At 39.5% G+C, this 21,555-nt stretch overlaps 1 protein-coding gene, 1 long non-coding RNA gene and 1 pseudogene across 3 annotated transcripts; 1 reads left to right on the top strand and 2 right to left on the bottom strand.

The window, feature by feature from the left end:
- Positions 1-3: 3 nt before the first annotated feature.
- On the bottom strand, positions 4-877 carry LOC125580361 (uncharacterized protein At1g43920, Chloroplastic-like). The gene is made up of 2 exons (XM_048744724.1): positions 610-877; positions 4-500 (listed from the first exon to the last, which is right to left on the bottom strand). Exons 1-2 carry the CDS (start codon positions 862-864, stop codon positions 213-215), a joined length of 543 nt encoding a protein of 180 aa, XP_048600681.1. The 5' UTR covers positions 865-877; the 3' UTR covers positions 4-212.
- A 435-nt stretch (positions 878-1,312) lies between these two features.
- On the bottom strand, positions 1,313-3,434 carry LOC106381180. Of its 2 annotated transcripts, none has more exons than XR_007318104.1 (3): positions 2,673-3,434; positions 2,480-2,583; positions 1,313-2,420 (listed from the first exon to the last, which is right to left on the bottom strand). It is a non-coding gene; the product is annotated as an uncharacterized LOC106381180 (long non-coding RNA). The 2 variants fall into 2 exon arrangements; XR_002655407.2 differs by having other exon boundaries at positions 1,313-2,391; positions 2,673-3,176.
- A 9,256-nt stretch (positions 3,435-12,690) lies between these two features.
- On the top strand, positions 12,691-14,953 carry LOC106448250 (annotated as a pseudogene).
- Positions 14,954-21,555: the final 6,602 nt, after the last annotated feature.

Raw genomic sequence — 21,555 nt, 5'->3', positions numbered from 1 at the left:
TAATTTGAAACTCTCAATGAAGATAGTGTTGGTTATTATCTTTGTGTTTTCATCATGTTGTTTATCTTGATGGTCTGTTCATTGGTGTGTTCATTTGTCCTTCTATAAACAATCAAGAAGTAAAACATAAACATTACTGAAACATTGTCTTAAAACATAGCGTTACATGAACCATGATTCTTACATAAACATAGCCTTACATAAACAGTCTCCTAGTAGCTATTCATAGACAACCCATCTGCTTTGTCAAACATGATCAACACAAGACATATCACAACGCCTAAACAAACCACCGAAAAACCCACTTTCATGATCACATTCAGCTTCTTAAGTTCATTGCTCGCCTTCCTGACATCTTCTTTCAAGTCTTCCTCCACGGTTTTCATGCTTTCGATCTCCATTTTAATTTTCATAACATCTGATGCAAAGCATTCAACTTTTGGCAATGCATCTTGAACCTCTTCGTAGACAGCTTCATCTACCCATTTATACAAGTGATCCTAGACACAAATCATGAACACAATCTTTATATTCAAACAATTTCTCACTGACTACCTAGCCATTGAATCTTATGTTCTTTTCTTAAACACAATCAAATTAAACACTTACATTTTGAAACGTTGGGCATCTAAAGAAAGTTCTTCCTGGATTGACCTTCGTTTTTGATGTGTATATCCCAGTTCTTCGACCACAGCCGCATTGCTCCGGGATACCACGAATTCCCATTGTATTCACAGACGAATCCTCACAACCCGAACTCATCATGCGATACTCGAAGAAGGAGAGATGAGAATCGAGATTCTTAAGGACGAAATCGAAGAGAATCGAGCTTGAATCGCGAACTGGATTTATGATTTCGCCCATTTAGGGTTTATACCAATCGGACGAGAAAACGCCGTCGTTTCTTTTTGATTCATTTAACTCGGATTCAAAGAGAATAAAAGAAACTGTGTTCGTATATCCATTGCAAAGTCCACTAGCTCAGTGGCAAAAACCCCTACCATTAAACCCGAGGACACGAGTTCGAGCCGTTGGAAACACATATTTTTAATAACACAGCTATATAAACGACGTCGTTTGTCTTTAATCAGACAAAGTGATGAAACGACGTCGTATACTTTAACACCAAAAGTTAACGTCCGCTTAATTAATAGTTAACTCGGTTAACGGTGTGTTTATCAGGTCAGTCAATCGTAAGTTTCTTAATAAACCCGAAAAGTCAACAAAAGTTCAGGATTTTATTGGCTAGCCCATATGTCCAGGTTTCTTTTGGCAATTCCCTCAGAGTTCAGTGTTTTTTTGGCCGATTTCACAATTTTAATATGTTCCCTCAAACATCTTCCTATTTTTTCTACCCAAATTGAAAATATAAAGTGTTTACATATCCAAAAGGGACACGAATCTTTCTCGTGATTGTTTTGGTTCCATCCGTCTTTGTCACCTTACAGCAAAGAAAAAAGTGCTGATAACAAATTGGCACAAAGACTAAACAAAAAGCACATAAGCTCAATGTGAAAATAATAGGTCTCTGATAAACTTCTCTAGAAAAGTCACACCATAATATTCTCAAACGTTAGTCTTTCACTTTTTCTTCAGTTTCTTTTTGAGGTTACTTATCATCTTATCCTGAGCCTCAACCTCACGATCCTTAGCTTTGAGCTTCTCCTTCAGTTCTTCAGTTTCCTTTAAATGATTTTCACATATGCGCTCAAACTCACGTTCCTTGGCTTTGAGCTTCTCCTTCAGTTCTTCAGTTTCCTTTATATGATTCTCCTTCAGTTCTTCAATTTTCTTTCTATGATTCTCCTTCAGTTCTTCAATTTCCTTTATATGATTTTCACATTTACCTCTCTCGGCTGCTGCCATGGTTTACATTGTCTTCTCTTGTCTCCTCAGCATCATTCTCCCTCCTCTGTCTCTTAGAACTCAATTTGATCTCCTCTGTGTTACTTCTCTTCTTGGCAGAGACTTCACTGTCTGTCTTGAACATTTTTACGAACGTATAGTCTAGATACTGATCCAGAACTCATCATCTTAAACTCAACCATTTTTTTTGTGACAAACCCATTTTATCCTGAAAGAAAGAGATGGCATACACATCCTATAGATTTTCTAAAGATAGCAACAGATCATGAACATGACCACAGTGAGAGAGATGATCCCAAGTACCTTAACTATATCTCCATTAACGTTATCAAATGCTTGATTTGCTTCCTCTTGACTACTAAAAACAACTTCTGCGCTATAATAAGGTCCTCGCTTCTTTGGTGGCTGCCCAAAAACAAAACAAAACATGATCCTCAGTTTCCTAGTGAGAAGGAAAACATTAGCATATTGTAGATAGAGACTTGCCTTCTTCGCCTCCTGTATTGTCTTCTCAACCTCCAACATCTGATATGGATGCATTGCGTTTCAGAAAACTGTATACACATTTTTTTTTAAAATGTAGTTTCATCGATGGCATGTATTGCATTCTTACCTCTAAAACAGACATCACCAGGCTGTATCAAATGGGTTTTCACGGATCCATAGAAACTTCTGATGAAGAAATCGACACAATCCACACGGCTTTTCTTTATGGACCTTGTAGCACAGATTCATGTTGAGGTGTAGTATAGGTTAGATGATAAAAAAAGTTATGAAATTCAGGGATATAGAATATCAAGCCATACCTCTTTGCCCTATGAGGATCTTTCTTTTTGCAGGATTCGAAGCTGTAGATGGAGCCAAGCAACCCCTTTTTTCTTATCCATGGAACTGGTGGTCGATTCAGTTGGAGCTTTAGTGGTGATTTCGCTGGATTCTTAGACATAGATGCGCTGGTTGATATTGCCGGAGCTTTGGTGCTAGATTTATTCAAAGCTTTGGATCTGGAAATCTGACTGTTTCTCAGCTACCAGAGGAGATTTGGATTCGGGAGAGAGATGATGAGTATGGATGAGTTGAAGCTTTTAATAGCTTTGATGGTGGTGGACGTTACACAATCGACGTCTCCGACTTTTGGATTTTGGCTTTTAGGTTTTTTTATTTAGATTGAAACAAAACGTTATTACGTATTTTTTTGAGTGAGATCTATTTATTGCTGAAGTGGACATTTGGAAGCTCCCTATTAGCTAATTTTATAGTCTGATGTGGATGCCTTAATCATTGAGTTTATTTACCTTTTAGTATAGTAAGTATAGATTTTGTAAGATGCTTTTAAATGATATAGATAAAGAAAGTTTTTAAAGTACAAGTTCCATATGATATTAGTCCTTGTCCGGACGAACTAACTATTGGGTATTGCTTTTTTGGGTTGAAAAACCTAGAGTGATATCTGATAGGAGCGTTGGTGTTCTTTGATTGTTGATCTAAGGCGATAAGAAGTATTATGAGAACCTCGGATCGACCATCGAAGAACATCAACCGTGTCATTTTCGGTCAACTACGATCGGGGTATCACACCCCCCCCCCCCCCCCCCCCTCCTAAATAAGTCGCATAGACAATTTTCTCAACCGAGACAGGAAAACCCGAAAGAGCCAAAAACGACGACACATCTCTTTTCTTCTCTCTTTGCCCTCCACATGTCCACGAAGAGTCGAGTCTCCTCCCCCTCCCCCCCTCCCCAAATAAGTTGCATAGACAATTTTTTTCAACCGAAACAGAAGAAACCGAGAGCCAAAAACGACGACACCTCTCCTTTCTTCTCTTTTGGCCCTCCACATGTCCACGAAAAGCCGAGTCTCCCCCCCCCCCTCTAAATAAGTCGCATAGACAATTTTCTCAACCGAAACAGAAAAAAATTGAAAGAACCAAAAATGACGACACCTCTCCTTTCTTCTCTTTTTGCCCTCCACGTGTCTACAAAGAGCCGAGTCTCCCCTCCCCCCACCCCCTAAATAAGACGTGTTCTTTCTGTAATTAAGTGTTTTTCATTTATTTTTTTTTGCTTAATTAGCTTAAGAGCCGCCTTAACAGTCTGCGGCAATCGTGCTCTTAATTTGGCTCCTGAAGGAAACGTATCTTATAGCACACATGGGTGGAGGAGAGTTTGGTCTTTCAACCTTCTCGGCTTCTCTCTCTTGCATCATCTCCTTTCTCTCTCGATTACTCTTCTCGGTTTTGTCTTAATAGGGCCTCCTGGCCGTCGCGGAAGAAGGAGAGAGGTTTGTTTTGGGAGGAGAGAGGTTTGTTCTGAATCGAAATCAAAGGCGAGGGGTTTGTTCAGAATCGAAATCGAAGGCCCCTCACATCGGTTAGATGAGTCCTTGTTCAGAATCGAAATCGAAGATCTTCTGAAAACGAAAACGAAATCAAAGGTTATATCTCCATCTTTTGGGTTATCTTCTCTTAGATGTTGTAGAGAATTGAGTTCACTACAAGAATAGAGTTCTTCTTTTTTTTTGGTAAAATAAGAATTGAGTTCATTACGAAAACTGCTTTAGCTCTCTGTGCATTTCTTTTACAATGCTGAATCTCTTGGTTTTAAAAACTGATCATATTGATGGTTAATTGGTCCTTGTTTCTCTATAAAGTCTTGAGTTTTACTTGTCTTGTCTTTTTTTTTTTTACTGCCTTCAAACTGATGATGATCTTCTTGAGTAATTGCTCTTTGTTTCTTTATATAAAAAAATCTGCGTTTTGGTTTTAGTTTTGGTTTTGATTACCATTGCTGATTGGGTTTCAATATTTTCAATCCCCTGTTCTGAATACAGAGCCAACAAGTTTTAATTCTCTTTTAGTCTTCTTGATTGCTTTCAAACTCGTTAAATCCATTCAAAGATCCTACTTCTTCAGTTGAGATATTGCTTTGGCTGTGCTAAGTTTTTCAGTTTCTCTTTAGGCAAATTAGACAAAGTCATCTCCCTAAACCTTTTTTGACCACTCAATTGATTCTCTTTCTGATTTAGGATGGAAGTGACCAAGCTTCATTCTCTTCACAGCACACGAACGCACAGAAACAAGGCTCTGTTTCCAACGACAGTAGCAAGGCATCACGCTTAATGTTTGCTTATCGCTGATTGCTCTTAGTCAAGGAGAAGATCCAAGGCAAGGAATTTCCATCGACCTACAAAGACCAGAGGTATCAACATAATTGTATATACTTCTGTTTTGTGTCGGGATGAATTTCTAACAGGTTAAGAAGATTCATATTGTAAACTTTGGTAGATGGTTGTTTATTTCAGTGATAGTCGCAGAGGTCCATGGAAGCTTCATTGTGCAAAGCTAGTCTTGTTTTAAAATAGCAGAATATCTATTGTCTCTCAGTGTAGTCGACATCAGAGTACATTCCCTTGAATCCTGAGAAAAGGTCGATTCCTTAAAGGTTGTATTGATGATACTTATGTAATGATTTCCACATTAGGATTTGTCACAACGTTCTTAATAGTTTCATTACCAAATTATTTAGTCATTTGATTATAACAGCACCATGTACAAGTATGTTTTGACTTTCTCGTACTTTAAGAAAATTGTTTGTCTTTACACTTGCTATGATTTTGAATGGAGTAAATATGAGGTTTGTACTATATACATCACAAAATCAATGTTACAAGGCTCGAAAACGTTCAACGTTATAACTTACAACCCTTTGTTCTTCTTTCTCATGTTCTTCATTTCTTTGTCATGTTCAAATTATTATCGTTTATTTTACTAATATTTGTTTTTATGTTTTTATTTTAAACTCAATATTTAAAATGTTATTTTTACTATATTTTAGAGTAATTGAAGTATAAACACAAGAATTATTTCATAATTAATTCATTGCACATTTAGGGTTTTTGTCACTTATTTTTAAAATTGTATTGACCATTATACTCCTATTCCTGAACGGTTTCTATCTTCGATATTTATTCTTGAGAACACATCAGAGTTCTTTTCTCTCTCCTTTCTTAGAAACTTCAACCTCTCCGACAAAACTTTCGACGTTAGATATATGCTCTGGTGGCCTTCTTCTCCGTGCGTGGCCACCAGAGGCTTCCTCCTCTCATTCTCCTCTTTGATTTTTGCTCTGCTTTGCCATCTTTCGGTCATTTGTCGATATGCGTGATATTGTGGGGGAAGCTCCGCCGAGGGTTGTCTTCATCCGCTCCGGGGGATGTAGATCCGAGGTCGGGGGTTCTTCTCTGGAGTGGTCCTGGTGGTGGATCGGAGTCAGCTCTCCGGCTTTCTCATCGTGAATCTCGATTTTGTCTTTGAAGGTCTTGCGGTGTGAACAGAGGCAGAGGCGAGTGACGGTAATGGGTGGGCTCTCTCCTCCTGGTCTGGTCGTGTGGTTATCCGAAGAGTTACTCTTCGCTGTGGAGTGGAGTGATTAGCTCTCTCTTGCTGGCGGCTTAATGTCTCTGTCGTTCGATGAGGGTCTGTTTGTTACTCAGGGTTGGTGACGGTTCATTCCCGTCAGAGCGTACACAGATTATGGAGCGGCTGTGCGGTTGTTTCGTTTCTGTGGTTTGTCTTTGGATTGATCACTCAGGTCCTACTCCTCTCTACTGTGACAACACCGCAGCAATACACATCGCCAACAACGCCGTCTTTCATGAACGGACAAAACACGTTGAGCGTGATTGCCATATTGTACGCGAGCGAGTTGTCTCAGGAATGATCAAAACTCTTCATGTGCGTTCGGAGAATCAGCTTGCTGATATCCTAACTAAACCTCTATATCCAAACCCTTTCAAACATATCTTAAGCAAGATGGAGTTTATCAATATATATGCTCCATCTTGAGGGGGAATATTGGTTTATATAGCTTTTACATTGTATTCGGTTTAGTTAGTTTCACTTATCACACCCGGTTTGTCCCGGTTAACTGATTCTATCAAGTGTATATAGTGACTCATTTGTCACAACGTTAATACTAACAGAAAAGTATTTCTATTTTGGCTTCTTCTTCCTCTCTCATGAACGTCCTTTTCTCCATGTTTGTTTGAAGAAGAATCCATATTTTCTGTTCATTTGATTCACTAAAATGGTATCAGAGCGTTGAGCTCAGCTCAACATCGTTTCCTTCTCACGATTTGTGTTTGATCGAGCTTAGTTTTGGGTTTTCTCCCTCGGTTCTCTGTTCGTTCGAGCTTTGTCGTTTTATGGATTTTCTTTTCCGATCATCGATTCTGTCGCGATGGTGGTCAATCATCGTCGCAGTCGTCGTTCTGGTCGTTTTACACGTGCTGGTAGCTCGAATCATCCTCCTGGTGGCTCCGCTTCTCCTGCTGAAGCCGTTGCAGCCCCATCTCTCGGAGATTCGTTCGCTCTCTCCGCCGTGATGAACCCCGACAACGTTCACTCTCCGCTGTTCCTTCATCATGCGGATCATCCAGGCTTGCAGATCGTTTCCGTACAGCTGGATGGATCCAACTACACTCAGTGGTGCTCTGCCATGAAGATCGCTCTTGGCGCGAAGAACAAGATCTCATTCGTTGATGGATCTTTGCCTCGTCCTGACTTAGGTAATCCTCTGTTCAGAATATGGGCTCGCTGTAACAGCATGGTCAAGTCATGGTTGCTTAACTCTGTCACCAAACAGATCTATGGTAGTATCTTAACGTTTGCTGACGCCACTGAGATTTGGGATGATTTGCACAATCGTTTTCACAAGACAAACCTTCCCCGAACCTTTCAACTGATACAACAAATCCAAGACCTTCGCCAAGGTTCTATGGATCTCTCTAGCTACTACACAACCCTCAAAACACTTTGGGACAATCTCGATGGTGCTGAACCCTCAGAGATGTGCTTGTGTTGTAACACATTCAACTGTGTCAGTCAACGTTCTGCTAAGGTAAAGGTTGAGAGGGGACAAATCATAAAGTTCTTATCTGGCTTGAATGAGAAGTATTCTATCATTCGCAGTCAGATAATCATGAAGAAGCCCCTCCCTGATCTTGCTGAGATTTGCAACATCCTTGATCAAGATGACAGTCAACGTCAGTTTAGCTCTGTGATCACTCCTACCGCGTTTCATGTTAGCCATGACTTCTCTCAGTCTTTCGTACTGACCTCGTCTGCTAACACACCGGCTCCTAGTGATCAAAGCAACCCCTCATCTGGTGTGTTGAACGCCTTTCACAAGAAGTCTACTGCAATTTGTTCTCACTGTGGTAACACCGGTCATGTCATCGATCGTTGCTACAAATTGCACGGCTACCCTGTTGGTTGGAAGAAAGGCAAACCCGGCTATGATAAACCCAAGTCTACTGCAGTGGCTGCTAAAGTTTCTGTTCAGTCTTCTCCTGTTTCTGGCTTGGATAATCTTGTTGGTCAGTTGAATAAGGACCAGATTCAGAACTTCATTGCTTACTTCAGCTCTCAACTACAGACTAAATCGTCTGATTCAGCTTCTGTCTCTGCAGTCCAACAACATGATCCTTCTGGTATCTCATTCTCTTCCTCCACTTTTCGTTTTGTTGTGTCACTGATCAGCAAACGTGGATAATTGATTCCGGTGCCACACATCATGTTTCTCATGATCGTAGTGCATTTACTTCTCTTGATACATCTGTTCATCCTCTTGTGAATCTTCCTAATGGTTCAACAATCAAAGTTGGTGGTGTGGGCAGTATAACACTTACTCAGACCCTGACCCTGCAGCATGTTCTCTTTATACCAGAATTTCGTTTGAATCTCTTGAGTATCAGTTGTTTAACGTCAGATCTTGGTGCTCGCGTGATCTTTGATGCTGGATGTTTTGAAATACAGGATCCTTCCAAGGGGTCGATGATTGGCAAAGGTAGACGGACAGCGAACTTGTACGTTCTGGATCTTGAAGATCATGGATCTGCTGCTTCGGATACGTATATTTTTCATTCAAATGCTGTTGTAGATGCTTCTATTTGGCACCAACGTTTTGGTCACACTTCTTTTAAAAGACTAGAGCTTCTCCATGATGTACTTGGATTTTCGAAAGCTAAGAATAAAGGATCTTTACATTGTGATATCTGTCATCGAGCTAAGCAAAAGAAGTTAATGTACACATTGAATCCTAAGCTTTGCTCCCATCCTTTTGATCTACTTCACATCGATGTTTGGGGTCCATTTTCTGAGCCAACACAAGAAGGTTACCGTTACTTCCTCACAATAGTCGATGACCACACACGAGTTACCTGGATCTATTTACTCAAACTGAAGAGCGACGTCCTTACCGTGTTTCCAGACTTCATCACAATGGTTGAAACTCAATATTCAACTCGAGTTAAGTCAGTACGCTCAGACAATGCGCCTGAACTACGTTTTGAAGCTCTGTATAAAGCCAAAGGCATCGTCTCTTATCACTCTTGTGCAGAAACTCCGGAACAGAACTCCGTTGTTGAGAGAAAACACCAGCACATACTCAACGTAGCTCGTGCACTGATGTTCCAGTCTGGGATTCCATTAAATATGTGGGGTGATTGTGTTCTTACTTCGGTCTTTCTCATCAATCGAACACCTTCTCCAGTAATCTCCAACAAGACGCCTTATGAGATGCTTACTAACAAGCTTCCAGATTACTCCAATCTAAAGACATTTGGCTGTCTCTGTTACGTAAGTACCTCTCCTAAGCAGCGTCATAAATTTCAAGATAGAGCTCGTGCTTGTGTGTTCCTTGGATACCCTTCAGGATACAAGGGTTATAAGTTGCTTGATCTACAGACCAACAACGTCTTTATATCTCGAAATGTGGTATTTCATGAGACATTGTTCCCATATCTTCAATCTTCTACGCCTACTGGTTATGAAGAGTTCTTCCCACAGATATTCACTCCTACAGAGCCATCTGAGCCTGCATCCTGCTCTACTCCTCCTGTTATACCTCAACCTGTCAATGTTCCCACCAAGAGGATCTCTAAACCACCACGTCATCTTCAGGATTACCAATGTTCCTCTGCAGTTTCTTCAACAGAACACCCCATCTCCAACGTAATTTCCTATGCTGCTCTCTCGGATCCTTACATGATCTTTATTAATGCTCTCAATAGCATACTGAGCCTTCTTCTTATGCTCAAGCCCGTAAAATCAAGGAATGGTGTGACGCTATGGGTATTGAGATAACGGCTCTTGAAGATAATAAGACATGGATTGTATGTTCTTTGCCAGCAGGGAAGACAGCAGTGGGTTGTGAGTGGGTTTTCAAAATCAAGCTTAATGCTGATGGAACACTTGAAAGGTATAAAGCACGCCTCATTGCTAAAGGATACACTCAACAAGAAGGCTTGGACTACGTTGAAACTTTCTCCCCTGTGGCCAAGTTAGCCACTGTGAAACTTCTTATAGCTGTTGCAGCTGCAAAAGGATGGTCTCTTTCTCAACTAGACATATCGAATGCCTTTCTCAATGGCGATCTAGAAGAGGAAATATATATGACTCTCCCACCTGGATACTCTCCAAGACAGGGGGAATCTTTCCCACCAAACGCAGTCTGCAAACTCAAGAAGTCTCTTTATGGACTCAAACAAGCATCTCGCCAGTGGTTCTTAAAATTCTCTGCTGCTTTACATGAGTTAGGATTCAAGACTTCTTCTGGTGATCACACCCTTTTCATCAAGAACTCTGGTAACGTTTACATGGCTATATTAGTCTATGTTGATGATATTATGATTGCTAGTAGCTGTGATCGTGCCACGACCCTTTTAAAGAAAGCTCTTGAAACTTCTTTTAAACTCAGAGACTTGGGGACACTTCGATATTTCTTGGGGCTTGAAATTGCTCTCTCATCTGCTGGGATTACTTTATGTCAGCGGAAATACATTTTGGATCTTTTGACTGAGACAGGATTACTCGGTTGCAAACCTGCCTCTATTCCCATGGATCCTAGTGTTAAATTGTCAACAGAAGATGGAGTTTTACTTGAAAATCCCGAGGTGTATCGTCGACTGATAGGGAAAGCTTCTGTATCTGACATTTACTCGTCCTGATATCACATTTGCAGTACATCAGTTATGTCAGTTCACCGCTCTTCCTCGTACTCCTCACCTTCACGCAGCGTACAAAGTTCTCCATTACTTGAAAGGAACGGTTGGTCAAGGTCTCTTCTATTCCTCTACCTTTGATCTACGTCTCTCTTCGTTTGCTGATGCTTCTTGGAGCTCTTGTCCTGACACTCGTCGCAGCGTTTCTGGACTGTGTATGTTTGTTGGCTCTGCTCTTATTGCTTGGAAGTCAAACAAACAAGATACAGACTCATGTTCATCTGCGGAATCAGAGTACCGAGCTATGTCTGAAGCTGTTCGCGAAGTGATATGGTTTCGTAACCTCCTTGAGGATCTTTGGATTGATCACTCAGGTCCTACTCCTCTCTACTGTGACAACACCGCAGCAATACACATCGCCAACAACGCCGTCTTTCATGAACGGACAAAACACGTTGAGCGTGATTGCCATATTGTACGCGAGCGAGTTGTCTCAGGAATGATCAAAACTCTTCATGTGCGTTCGGAGAATCAGCTTGCTGATATCCTAACTAAACCTCTATATCCAAACCCTTTCCGACATATCTTAAGCAAGATGGAGTTTATCAATATCTATGCTCCATCTTGAGGGGGAATATTGGTTTATATAGCTTTTACATTGTATTCGGTTTAGTTAGTTTCACTTATCACACCCGGTTTGTTCCGGTTAACTGATTCTATCAAGTGTATATAGTGACTCATTTGTCACAACGTTAATACTAACAGAAAAGTATTTCTATTTTGGCTTCTTCTTCCTCTCTCATGAACGTCCTTTTCTCCATATTTGTTTGAAGAAGAATCCATATTTTATGTTCATTTGATTCACTAAAACTTTGCGTTTGCAAGCAAAGTTAAGAGTTTTCGGGATCTGTCTTCTATGGCTGCTCCTCTTCTCTGGTTTTGCCATACCTTTGTTATGTCCTCTTCATTGCAAGGGTGTGTTGCTTTAACCGTCAGTGTTAGAGTTCTCAGTTACCGCATTGTTTGTCTGTTCTGAGTCTCTCCAGCGTGGACTCAGCGTCGATGCTCAGTTAGACCGAATCATCTTCTGTGCTTCGGAGCAAGGATTCGGTTCAAGTCTCTGATTTTGGTAATTGGGGTTTGTATCGATGTGGAGACTTGCTTGAGTTAACGCCATCCCGGTGTGTGGTGGATTTTTTTATCTTCCCCGTATGTGTTGTCTCTTCTTTTTACAGATTATATCAGCTGTGGTTCTTTTATGTGAATATAAGTTTTTATGTTGATTGGTATCTCAAAGCTTCTACTCTGTTCTTTTACAGGCCATGCTTGAAGTAATGGGAAAAAAATGCAACGTTCATTTCAGGAACAGAGGCTGTAAAGAAGTGTTTGATTGTTTTTCATCTTAAATAGTTGTAGGAGTGTTCTATTGTTTTCACCACCATCGCTCGTCATCACCATTGCCATCCGACACCGCTACGACCACAACGGCTACCGAATCTTTTATTCGCTATAGTTGTTGACAATAATTTGTAAATAGAATTTATAACTTTATAGTTGTTGTCAATCTATCTATCTATCTATCTATAATAATAATTTATAGTTTTCTCTCACCTCCTGCATCCACATCATCAAGGAAGTAGGGGCTTTTTGTGACACCTGTCACTTAACCAAACCAATCGTAAAATCATAGAATCTTCAGTGTAATCTGGTTATCTCATAACTTGGCTTTTATATTACAGTTTGGTATTAAGCCCAATCAATAGATTAAGACAAGCCCAAATAACATTAGGTTTCTTCTTCTTTTCAGGATTGCTACCTTCCCGAAGAAATTTTCAGAAACTTGAAGCGTCTTTCTGATCTCCATAACGTCTCAACCTTCCATTAATCTGTTTCTAACTCCGCTTGATTAATCCACTCCTCCCATTGGAAGCATTCAGTCAGACCTCTTCGCATCTCCCTTCACGACTCCTATCTAAATTCGTCCAATCTTTCATGCAATCAGAATCGCGTTCCAAAAGCAAAGAGCTTTATCAGGTTTGTGTTTACTCCATTCATTTTCATTATTCATTCTGCTCAAAATTATTTCATGATTTTTTTTTTTGTGCTCTGATCAGTTGATTTTATCACAGCAGTTTCATGGATACCAAAAGAGACTTCAAAGGCCATGAATGATGACGCTGAGTAGATCGAGAATGACAAAGGTGAATTCTTTTCCCTTTCCTGTTTCTACTGGACTTTTTAAAAAAAAAAACACCCGTTGATTTGTGGTTACATGTATAACATATGCTATCTGAGTGACATAGATGACGACGAGATAAAGCGTGAAATACATAATGTTTCTGTTGTTAAACATATTACTGAACTTCTTCTCAAATTTCTTAGTTATTAAACTCACCAAAGTGAAGTAGGAGAGTAAACTTAATTAAGTCTTTTATTTCCAGGTTTCTACTGATCAAAGAGAGAGGTTGGCAATGTCCGTGGAGAGGCTTGATCAGTCTAGCGACAAAATCAGAGAGAGTAGAAGAACCATGATGGAGACGGAAGATCTTGGTGTTTCAGTTCTTCAAGATCTAATAATAACCTCAAAATTGTTGTTTGTTGCAGGGGATCTTGGACAGACTTTTGACTCAAACATAACTTTACCACATTATGAGAAGAGCCCTAAAAAAGGGCAAGCAGTTTTGTTCGTTGGGGATCTCTCATACGCTGATAATCATCTGAATCACGACAATAATAGATGGGACAGTTGGGGAAGATTTTCCGAAAGAAGTACAGCTTATCAGCCCTGGATTTGGACTACAGGAAACCATGAACTAGATTTTGCTCCCGAGATTGTAAAGCTTCTTGCTCCCTCTATGTTTTTGGCTTTAATCTTCAAACTGTTATTAGCACAAAGCATTACATGGACTAGACTGACATTGAGATGGATTGTCTTTATATGCACTCTTGCAGGGAGAAAATAAACCGTTTAAGCCATTCACGCATAGGTACCGTACTCCTTACCGAGCTTCAGGCAGCACAGAACCATTTTGGTACTCTATAAAGAGAGGACATTGCTTACATAATCGTGCTTTCTTCATATTCAGCATATGGTAAACGCATCTTTTAAAATCTAGACACGTTTCTTCATGCCATACTCTTAAAATCCAATATTTAAATCTTTTTTTCTTGGACAGGTAAATACACACCGCAGTACTCGTGGCTCGAAGAGGAATTCCCAAAGCTTAACAGAACAGAAACTCCATGGTTGATTGTTCTGAACAATTCGCCGTGGTACAACAGTTACGATTACCATTACATGGAAGGTGAAACAATGAGAGTGATGTATGAGCCGTGGTTCGTCAAGAACATAGTAGATGTTGTTTTTTCAGGTCACGTCCACACCTACGAAAGATCAGTAAGAACACAAAACTTAAGCTCATCTCTGTTTCTTCTTTTTAAAAACTATATATTTTGACAACTCTGAGATATTTGTGAAACTAGGAACGCATATCAAACATAGCATACACAGTGGTTAATGGCATTTGCAGTCCAGTAAAAGATCAATCTGCTCCTGTCTATATCACCATTGGTGATGGAGGAAATATTGAAGGCTTGGCTACCAAGTAAGCTATATAACAAAGTGCTTGTCACCATTATTGCAAACCAATTATTTTTTTTATAATTTGTAACATGGTTTCTGCAGAATGACTGAGCCTCAGCCTAAGTACTCTGCATACAGAGAAGCTAGCTTTGGACACGCGATATTCTCGATAAAGAACAGGACGCATGCGCACTATGCATGGCACAGGAACCAGGATGGTTATGCCGTGGAGGCTGACACTATGTGGTTTTCCAACAGGTTCTGGCATCCTGTTAATGATTCACCTTCTTCTGATTCCTGAGAACCTCGGAATCTAATTTGTGTTGTTGTATAACGCTGAATAAACGCAATGTGGCTGAGTTCTTGCTAACAAGACTCGTCACTCAAGGAAAAACATTGGCTCTTCTAGGATTATTTCGTCATGGTTAGCCTTGCTTCATAGTTCATGTTTAGTTAAACTCGAAATAATAAACGTTTAAATAAAATTGATATTCACTTTGATTATCTCTGGTCTTTTCTATGCACCACATTTCTCATTTTTCTTCTTTGCGCACCGAAGTTACTATATATACACTCGACTCTCGTGGTTTAGTGCATGCACTCATTAATGAGAATGAACCAAAGATCATAAAGAACAACAAAGACTTTTTTGTCCAGAGCCGTGATGAGATCAAACTTCTCAAGTATGTCAATCATCATGATCCCGCTGACAAATACCATCTCTTTCTGTAAAGAAACCACCCTTGATAGTGCTTAGCACTAGCCCAAGACCGTAATATCCGAGAACCCGAAAGAAACAAGAAAACTTCCAAGTATGAAGAATAATATGGAAGAACTCTCAAAGAGATTTAGAGAACTTTGAGTAGAACACTCTTTCTTTAAGAAAAATTTCTTATACTTTACTTGTTCAACTTCTTATGTTTTTACAAATGAGAGGATGAAGAGGTATTTATAGCCTCCTAAACTCTATTACAAATATCTAGATGGTTCTATTACAACTTCCTTACTTCCTAGATTTTTCTTTATGCTCTAGATTTTTCTACTACAATATCTAGATATTTTTCTATTTGAGGAGGTGATGATAATTCTAGAAAGATTCTAGAATTTAAGCTTAATTTTGGGTTTAGTCCAATAAGAGTTTATTGGTCCATAATTAAGCATTGCCCAAAATCAAGTTTAACTTCAATACTCCCCCTTAAACTTGATTTTGTCCACCATTCCGAGCTTGGAGCCGAGTATCTCGAACTGACCTTTAGGTAATGACTTGGTGAAGATATCAGCAATGTTGTCCTCGCTTCGAACCTCCAATGCTTCAATTGTTCCATCAAGCACCTTCTCTCTTATGAAATGATGTTCCAATTCAATGTGCTTTGTTCTTCCATCGAACAATGGATTATTGGCCAGCTTGATAGCACTTTGGTTATCTCCATAGATGGTAATCGATTTATTGATTGGTTTGAACAAGCCTTCAAGGAGTCTTCGAAGCCATATACATTCTTGGGCTGCGAGTGTTGAAGCTTTATACTCTGCTTCGGTAGTAGACAATGACACCGTTGCTTGCTTCTTGCTGCACCATGAAATGCTTGTGTCTCCACATAAGAACACAAAACCCGAAATTGATTTTCGATCATCTAAATCTCCACCAAAGTCAGCATCTGTGAAACCATGAAGAGAAACCTTGGCATTATACTTGTACATCAGTCCCATGCAAAGAGTTGTCTTCACATATTTTAATATCTTCTTTGCCGCTGCTAGATGTGGCTTCCTTGGTTCCTGCATGAACCGGCTTACAAGGCCAACCGCAAAGGCAATATCTGGTCTTGTAATGGTTAAGTATAGAAGACTTCCAACAAGAGAGCGATAAGGTCGAGGATTGGCTAACAATGATCCTTCATCGCGTTTGAGCCTTATGTTAGTATCTAGTGGAGTGGAACGTACCTTTCCTTGGTGTACTCCAAACCTGTCAACAATCCTTTTCGCATAACCTTGTTGGCCGATGAATATTCCATCCTTTACCCTCTCGACCTCTAGACCAAGAAAGTGATTCAGCTCACCTAACTTCTTCATCTCAAACCTCACCGACATATCCTCTTGTAGACGAGCAATTTCAGCATCGTCATTTCCAGTAATGATCATATCATCCACGTAGAGGAGAACTACTACATGAACTCTTCCACTTCTCTTGAAGAATAGGCTTGAATCAGCACTTGATGCCATATACCCGCAAAACTGAAGAAATTGAGCAAGCTTTCCATACCAAGCCCGTGGAGCTTGTTTTAACCCATACAAGGCTTTCTTTAGCTTGCATACATGGTTAGGATACTCTTGTGACTCAAAACCAGGTGGTTGCTCCATAAAAATTTCCTTATCAATCTCACCATAGAGAAAAGCATTCTTCACATCTAACTGCCATAGTTTCCATCTAAAGCTTGCAGCTAGTGATAAGAGTGAGCGTACCGTAGTCATCTTTGCTACTGGACTGAAGGTCTCATCATAATCTTCTCCGTACTTCTGAGAGAATCCTCGAGCAACCAACCTTGCTTTGTATCTATCGATGCTCCCATCCGCCTTTCTCTTTAGTCGATACACCCATTTACAAGAAACAGGTTTAGCATCCTTTGGTTTCGGAACCAAATCCCATGTTTCATTTTTCATGAGAGCATCAATCTCTTCCTTCATTGCGATCATCCATTCTTCAACTCCTTTTGCTTCTTCATAAGATGATGGTTCATCTTCATCGAAAGGAGCTGCAAAGTAACAAGAGTAAGTGGTGACGAACCTTTCATCTCTGAACCGAGCGGGTTTGACAATGTTCCTTTTTGGTCGTTGATTGGCGATAGAACCATGATCATGCTCCTCTTCTTCATCTTGGTCAATGCTCCCCCTTTCACCTTGAGTCTCCTTTTCAAAGCTTTCATTACTACTTGGAACTTGAATAATTTGTTCATCAGTCTTGGAGGAACATGAACCATCATGCTCATCTAAGACTTGATGTGGTCCATAGTAGGATGAAACTTCGTCAAAGACAACATCACGAGACACTGTGTATTTATGTGTCTCTGGATCCATACACCTCCAGCCCTTTCGTTGTTCATCGTAACCGACAAAGATGCACTTCTTTGCCTTTGCTTCCAACTTTGTTCTTTGGGAGTCGAAGACATGAACGTAGCAGACCGATCCAAATATCCTTAGATGCTTCACCGTCGGCTTCTTCCCGTGAATCATCTCGTAAGGCGACTTCATGTTGTTTGGACTGAGTGGCATCCGGTTGATGACATAGGCTGCACATCTCATGCCTTCTGCCCATAAGGCCTTTGGTAAATTCTTATCATGTAGCCAACTTCTGCACGTCTCAGTTAGATGTCTAATTTTTCTTTCTGCTACTCCATTTTGTTGAGGTGTATACGGACATGTATATTCTCTCTTAATACCATTCTTTTGGCAAAAAGAGAGAAACTCCTTTGACATGAATTCTCCTCCATTATCCGTCCTTAGAGTCTTTAGCTTCCGGCCAAACTCTCCTTCCTCGGTAACCTTGAATTCTTGAAATCTTTGAAATACTTCTGATTTTTCCTTCACAAAGTATACTCAGGTGTACCGTGAGAAATCATCTACGAACAGCAACATGTAGCGGAACCCGGAATAGGAGGATGTTCTTGTTGGACCCATCAAATCACTATGGACCTTCTCCAATGGACCGTTGCACCTTGAGGTTGAATGATCAAATGGAAGTCTATGTGACTTTCCATATTGACAACCTTCACAAATTTTTCCTCCATCTTGAATCTTCAATTTTGGAAGCCCATGAACCAAATCTTTATTCACCATGACCTTAAGCTTGGTCATATTTATATGGCCAAGTCTAGCATGCCAGATGGAAGCATTGTCATTCGTACTCATCTTCTCCACATAGGCGTGTGAGGCCGATAAAACATATAAATCTTTGACGCGTGCTCCAGTGTGAACAACATCCGCCTTTAATTCTTTAATATTCCTTAAGAACTTAACGTCTCTTGAGCCAAATAGAACATAATTACCTGAGTCGACCGCATTCACCACCGAAAGAAGATTCTTCTTTACTCCAGGGACATGGTACACATTCTTGAGGGTGATCGGTTCTTCATCATCTCCTTTAATGACAACAGTCCCTTCTTTCTTAACTCGATGGATTGAATTATCAGCGGTAATAATGGCTTCTTTCCCGTCATGACGTTGAAGACTAGAAAATAACTTCTCATCTCCGGTAATATGATGGCTACAACCCGAGTCTACAATCCAATCATTTCTCAAGTTTTTAGTTGTGGGTGTACCTGGATGTGTAGCCTCCACCGTGAAACATTTCCCCCATTCTTCATCTTCCGTATGACTTTTTGACTCCACCATATTTGTTTCCTTCAACTTGACTCGACAATCCCTTTTGAAATGCCCAAGCTTTCCACACCGATAGCACTTGAACCTTTTCTTATCCATAGAAGATCCTTCACTTCCATCATTGTGTCTTGAACCTCCATCTTTGTTTTTCGCCTTGAAGCTTTGTTGTCTCCGAGCTACAAAGGCGCTTCCCGAGTCATCATTGATTTTGACTCCTGACATTTGCATGGCTAATGACTCTTGCGAAGCTAGCAAATTTTCAAACTCTTCCAAGGAAGGTTGTGTAGCCCATCCTTGAACCGAAGTCATAAACGGTGTATATTCAGGCCGTAGACCTCGAATGATAGACCGCTTCAACCGTGCTTCAGAAATTGACTCCTCCGGATTTAGAGTATTAATCTCAGAGCATAGGTTCTTTACCTTGATAAAAAACTCTGAGATTGAAGACTCCCCCTGCTTCGCATTCGCAAGTTCATTCTCTAATAATTGTAGTTTAGCCTCATTCTTCTTGTTGAACAATTGATCTAAAGCTTGCCAAATGGAACTAGCGGAAGTACACCTTGAGACATGCTCAAATATGCTTGAAGATATGGACCTCTTCAAAGCAAACTCCGCCTTGGCATTCTTCCGTGTCCACTCCTTTATCGCTTCCGGGGTTGCAGCATTTCCCCTTGGTGGTGTTGTGTTGTTACCACCGACGACATCCCATAAGTCCTCACTCACCAGGTATGACTCCATGCATGACTTCCATAACCGGTAGTTAGATTGGTTTAGGATTTCCATTCCCAGTCCAACAACACGACCCGTTGATTCCATACTTAGAATAGACCCGAGCTCTCTTTAAAAACCGATCTTGATGAGCACAAGATTAGCTTGGCTCTGATACCATGTAAAGAAACCACCCTTGATAGTGCTTAGCACTAGCCCAAGACCGTAATACCCGAGAACCCGAAAGAAACAAGAAAACTTCCAAGTATGAAGAATAATATGGAAGAACTCTCAAAGAGATTTAGAGAACTTTGAGTAAAACACTCTTTCTTTAAGAAAACTTTCTTATACTTTACTTGTTCAACTACTTGTGTTTTTACAAATGAGAGGATGAAGAGGTATTTATAGCCTCCTAAACTCTATTACAAATATCTAGATGGTTCTATTACAACCTCCTTACTTCATAGATTTTTCTTTATTCTCTAGATTTTTCTACTACAATATCTAGATATTTTTCTATTTGAGGAGGTGATGATAATTCTAGAAAGATTCTAGAATTTAAGCTTAATTTTGGGTTTAGTCCAATAAGAGTTTATTGGTCCATAATTAAGCATAGCCCAAAATCAAGTTTAACTTCAATACTTTCAATTGTATGACTTCTTCTTTCGGGTAAGTGGAGAATTATGTCTTTATTACTTTTGATCATCTTATTTACGATGTTTCTAGACGCTGTTATGCAGAATTTTTTTGTTGATGAGATTCAATGTAGAATGTGTAACCCTGGACTGCGTCTTGATGCCTCTGATGCAATTAATTTAAAATCTTTGTTTAGTAGAAGCACCTGTTAATAGTATGTGATTCCGATAATATTAGGCAACTGCTGTTCTGTCGTAGAGTTATAAAAGAAGATCATCTACCACTTTGTAACTTCGACCCACCCTTATGTGCAAGCAATAGCGTTGTGATTAGTCCAATGGTAATCATAAGCACACCTGCTGCTTTGATTGACTACGTAATGATACAATTTCCCACAGTAAGCCGTTACTCCATAGCACCATTAGTTTTCACCTCATCTCTCAAACACAAGAAACACTTCTATCAACCGGGCCTCGTGGTCTGGTGGTATAGGAACCTCGGCTGAGGTGTCCGCCATCACGAGTTCGAGGCCCGGCCACAGCGGATTTAACGTGGTTTCCGTTTGGCCGCCAGGACCCTCCAGTTCCGGTTGGACGCGGTGGGATAGTCGGACTTAGGTCCGGATACCTGGATTATCAAAAAAAAAAGAAAAAAAAAAAAAAAAAAAAAAAAAAGAAAAAGGAAAGAAACACTTCTATCTGCTATCAAAAGTACAAAGAAAAATAGATTTTGTGTTAAAATTTATGAATTGGGATATAACTTATAGGTTTAGAGTGTTAGAGTCTGAATATAATAATTGGAGTTTAGCTTTAATTCAAAAAAATATAAAAATAGAAAAAACAAATACAAATGCGGGGTTGTCGTTATGAGGAAACGTACCACTATAATTAAACTATACTTGGAAATGTATTTTTGAATGTAGTGTTAGAGGAAATATTTTATATTTATATAATTATATGTAAATATAATTATAATTCTTTTAACAATAATAATATATTTGTAAAATTTCACTCTTTTTATAGAACTCATACTAATAAATATATTGAATAAGTATATTTTAAAATAATAAGTATTTAAAATATGGAATTTTATATTAATAGTGAAGTGTTTATGATAATAAAGATTAATATTGATTTACATTAACTTGACTATATTATGTTTACCAATTAGTAATGGACTGAATTAGTTTATAAAGTCTTAGTGTAATTTATATATATGATATCAGATAAAATATAAAAAGACATATTGTTGTATTAAAATTAATTATCCGGCTTGGATGAACCGGGTTGTTGCTTTAACATTTTTTTTTTTCGAGTAGGAGAAACTTATTCAAACAATAGGGGATTTACATTATTATCAACATATATCATGCATCACTCAACAATTTTTCA

This window comes from Brassica napus, chromosome C1 (genome assembly GCF_020379485.1).
Source record: "Brassica napus cultivar Da-Ae chromosome C1, Da-Ae, whole genome shotgun sequence".
Classification (NCBI taxonomy): Eukaryota; Viridiplantae; Streptophyta; class Magnoliopsida; order Brassicales; family Brassicaceae; genus Brassica; species Brassica napus.
Note: the sequence above shows the minus strand (reverse complement) of the source record. Positions and strands in the feature narration are given on the sequence as shown.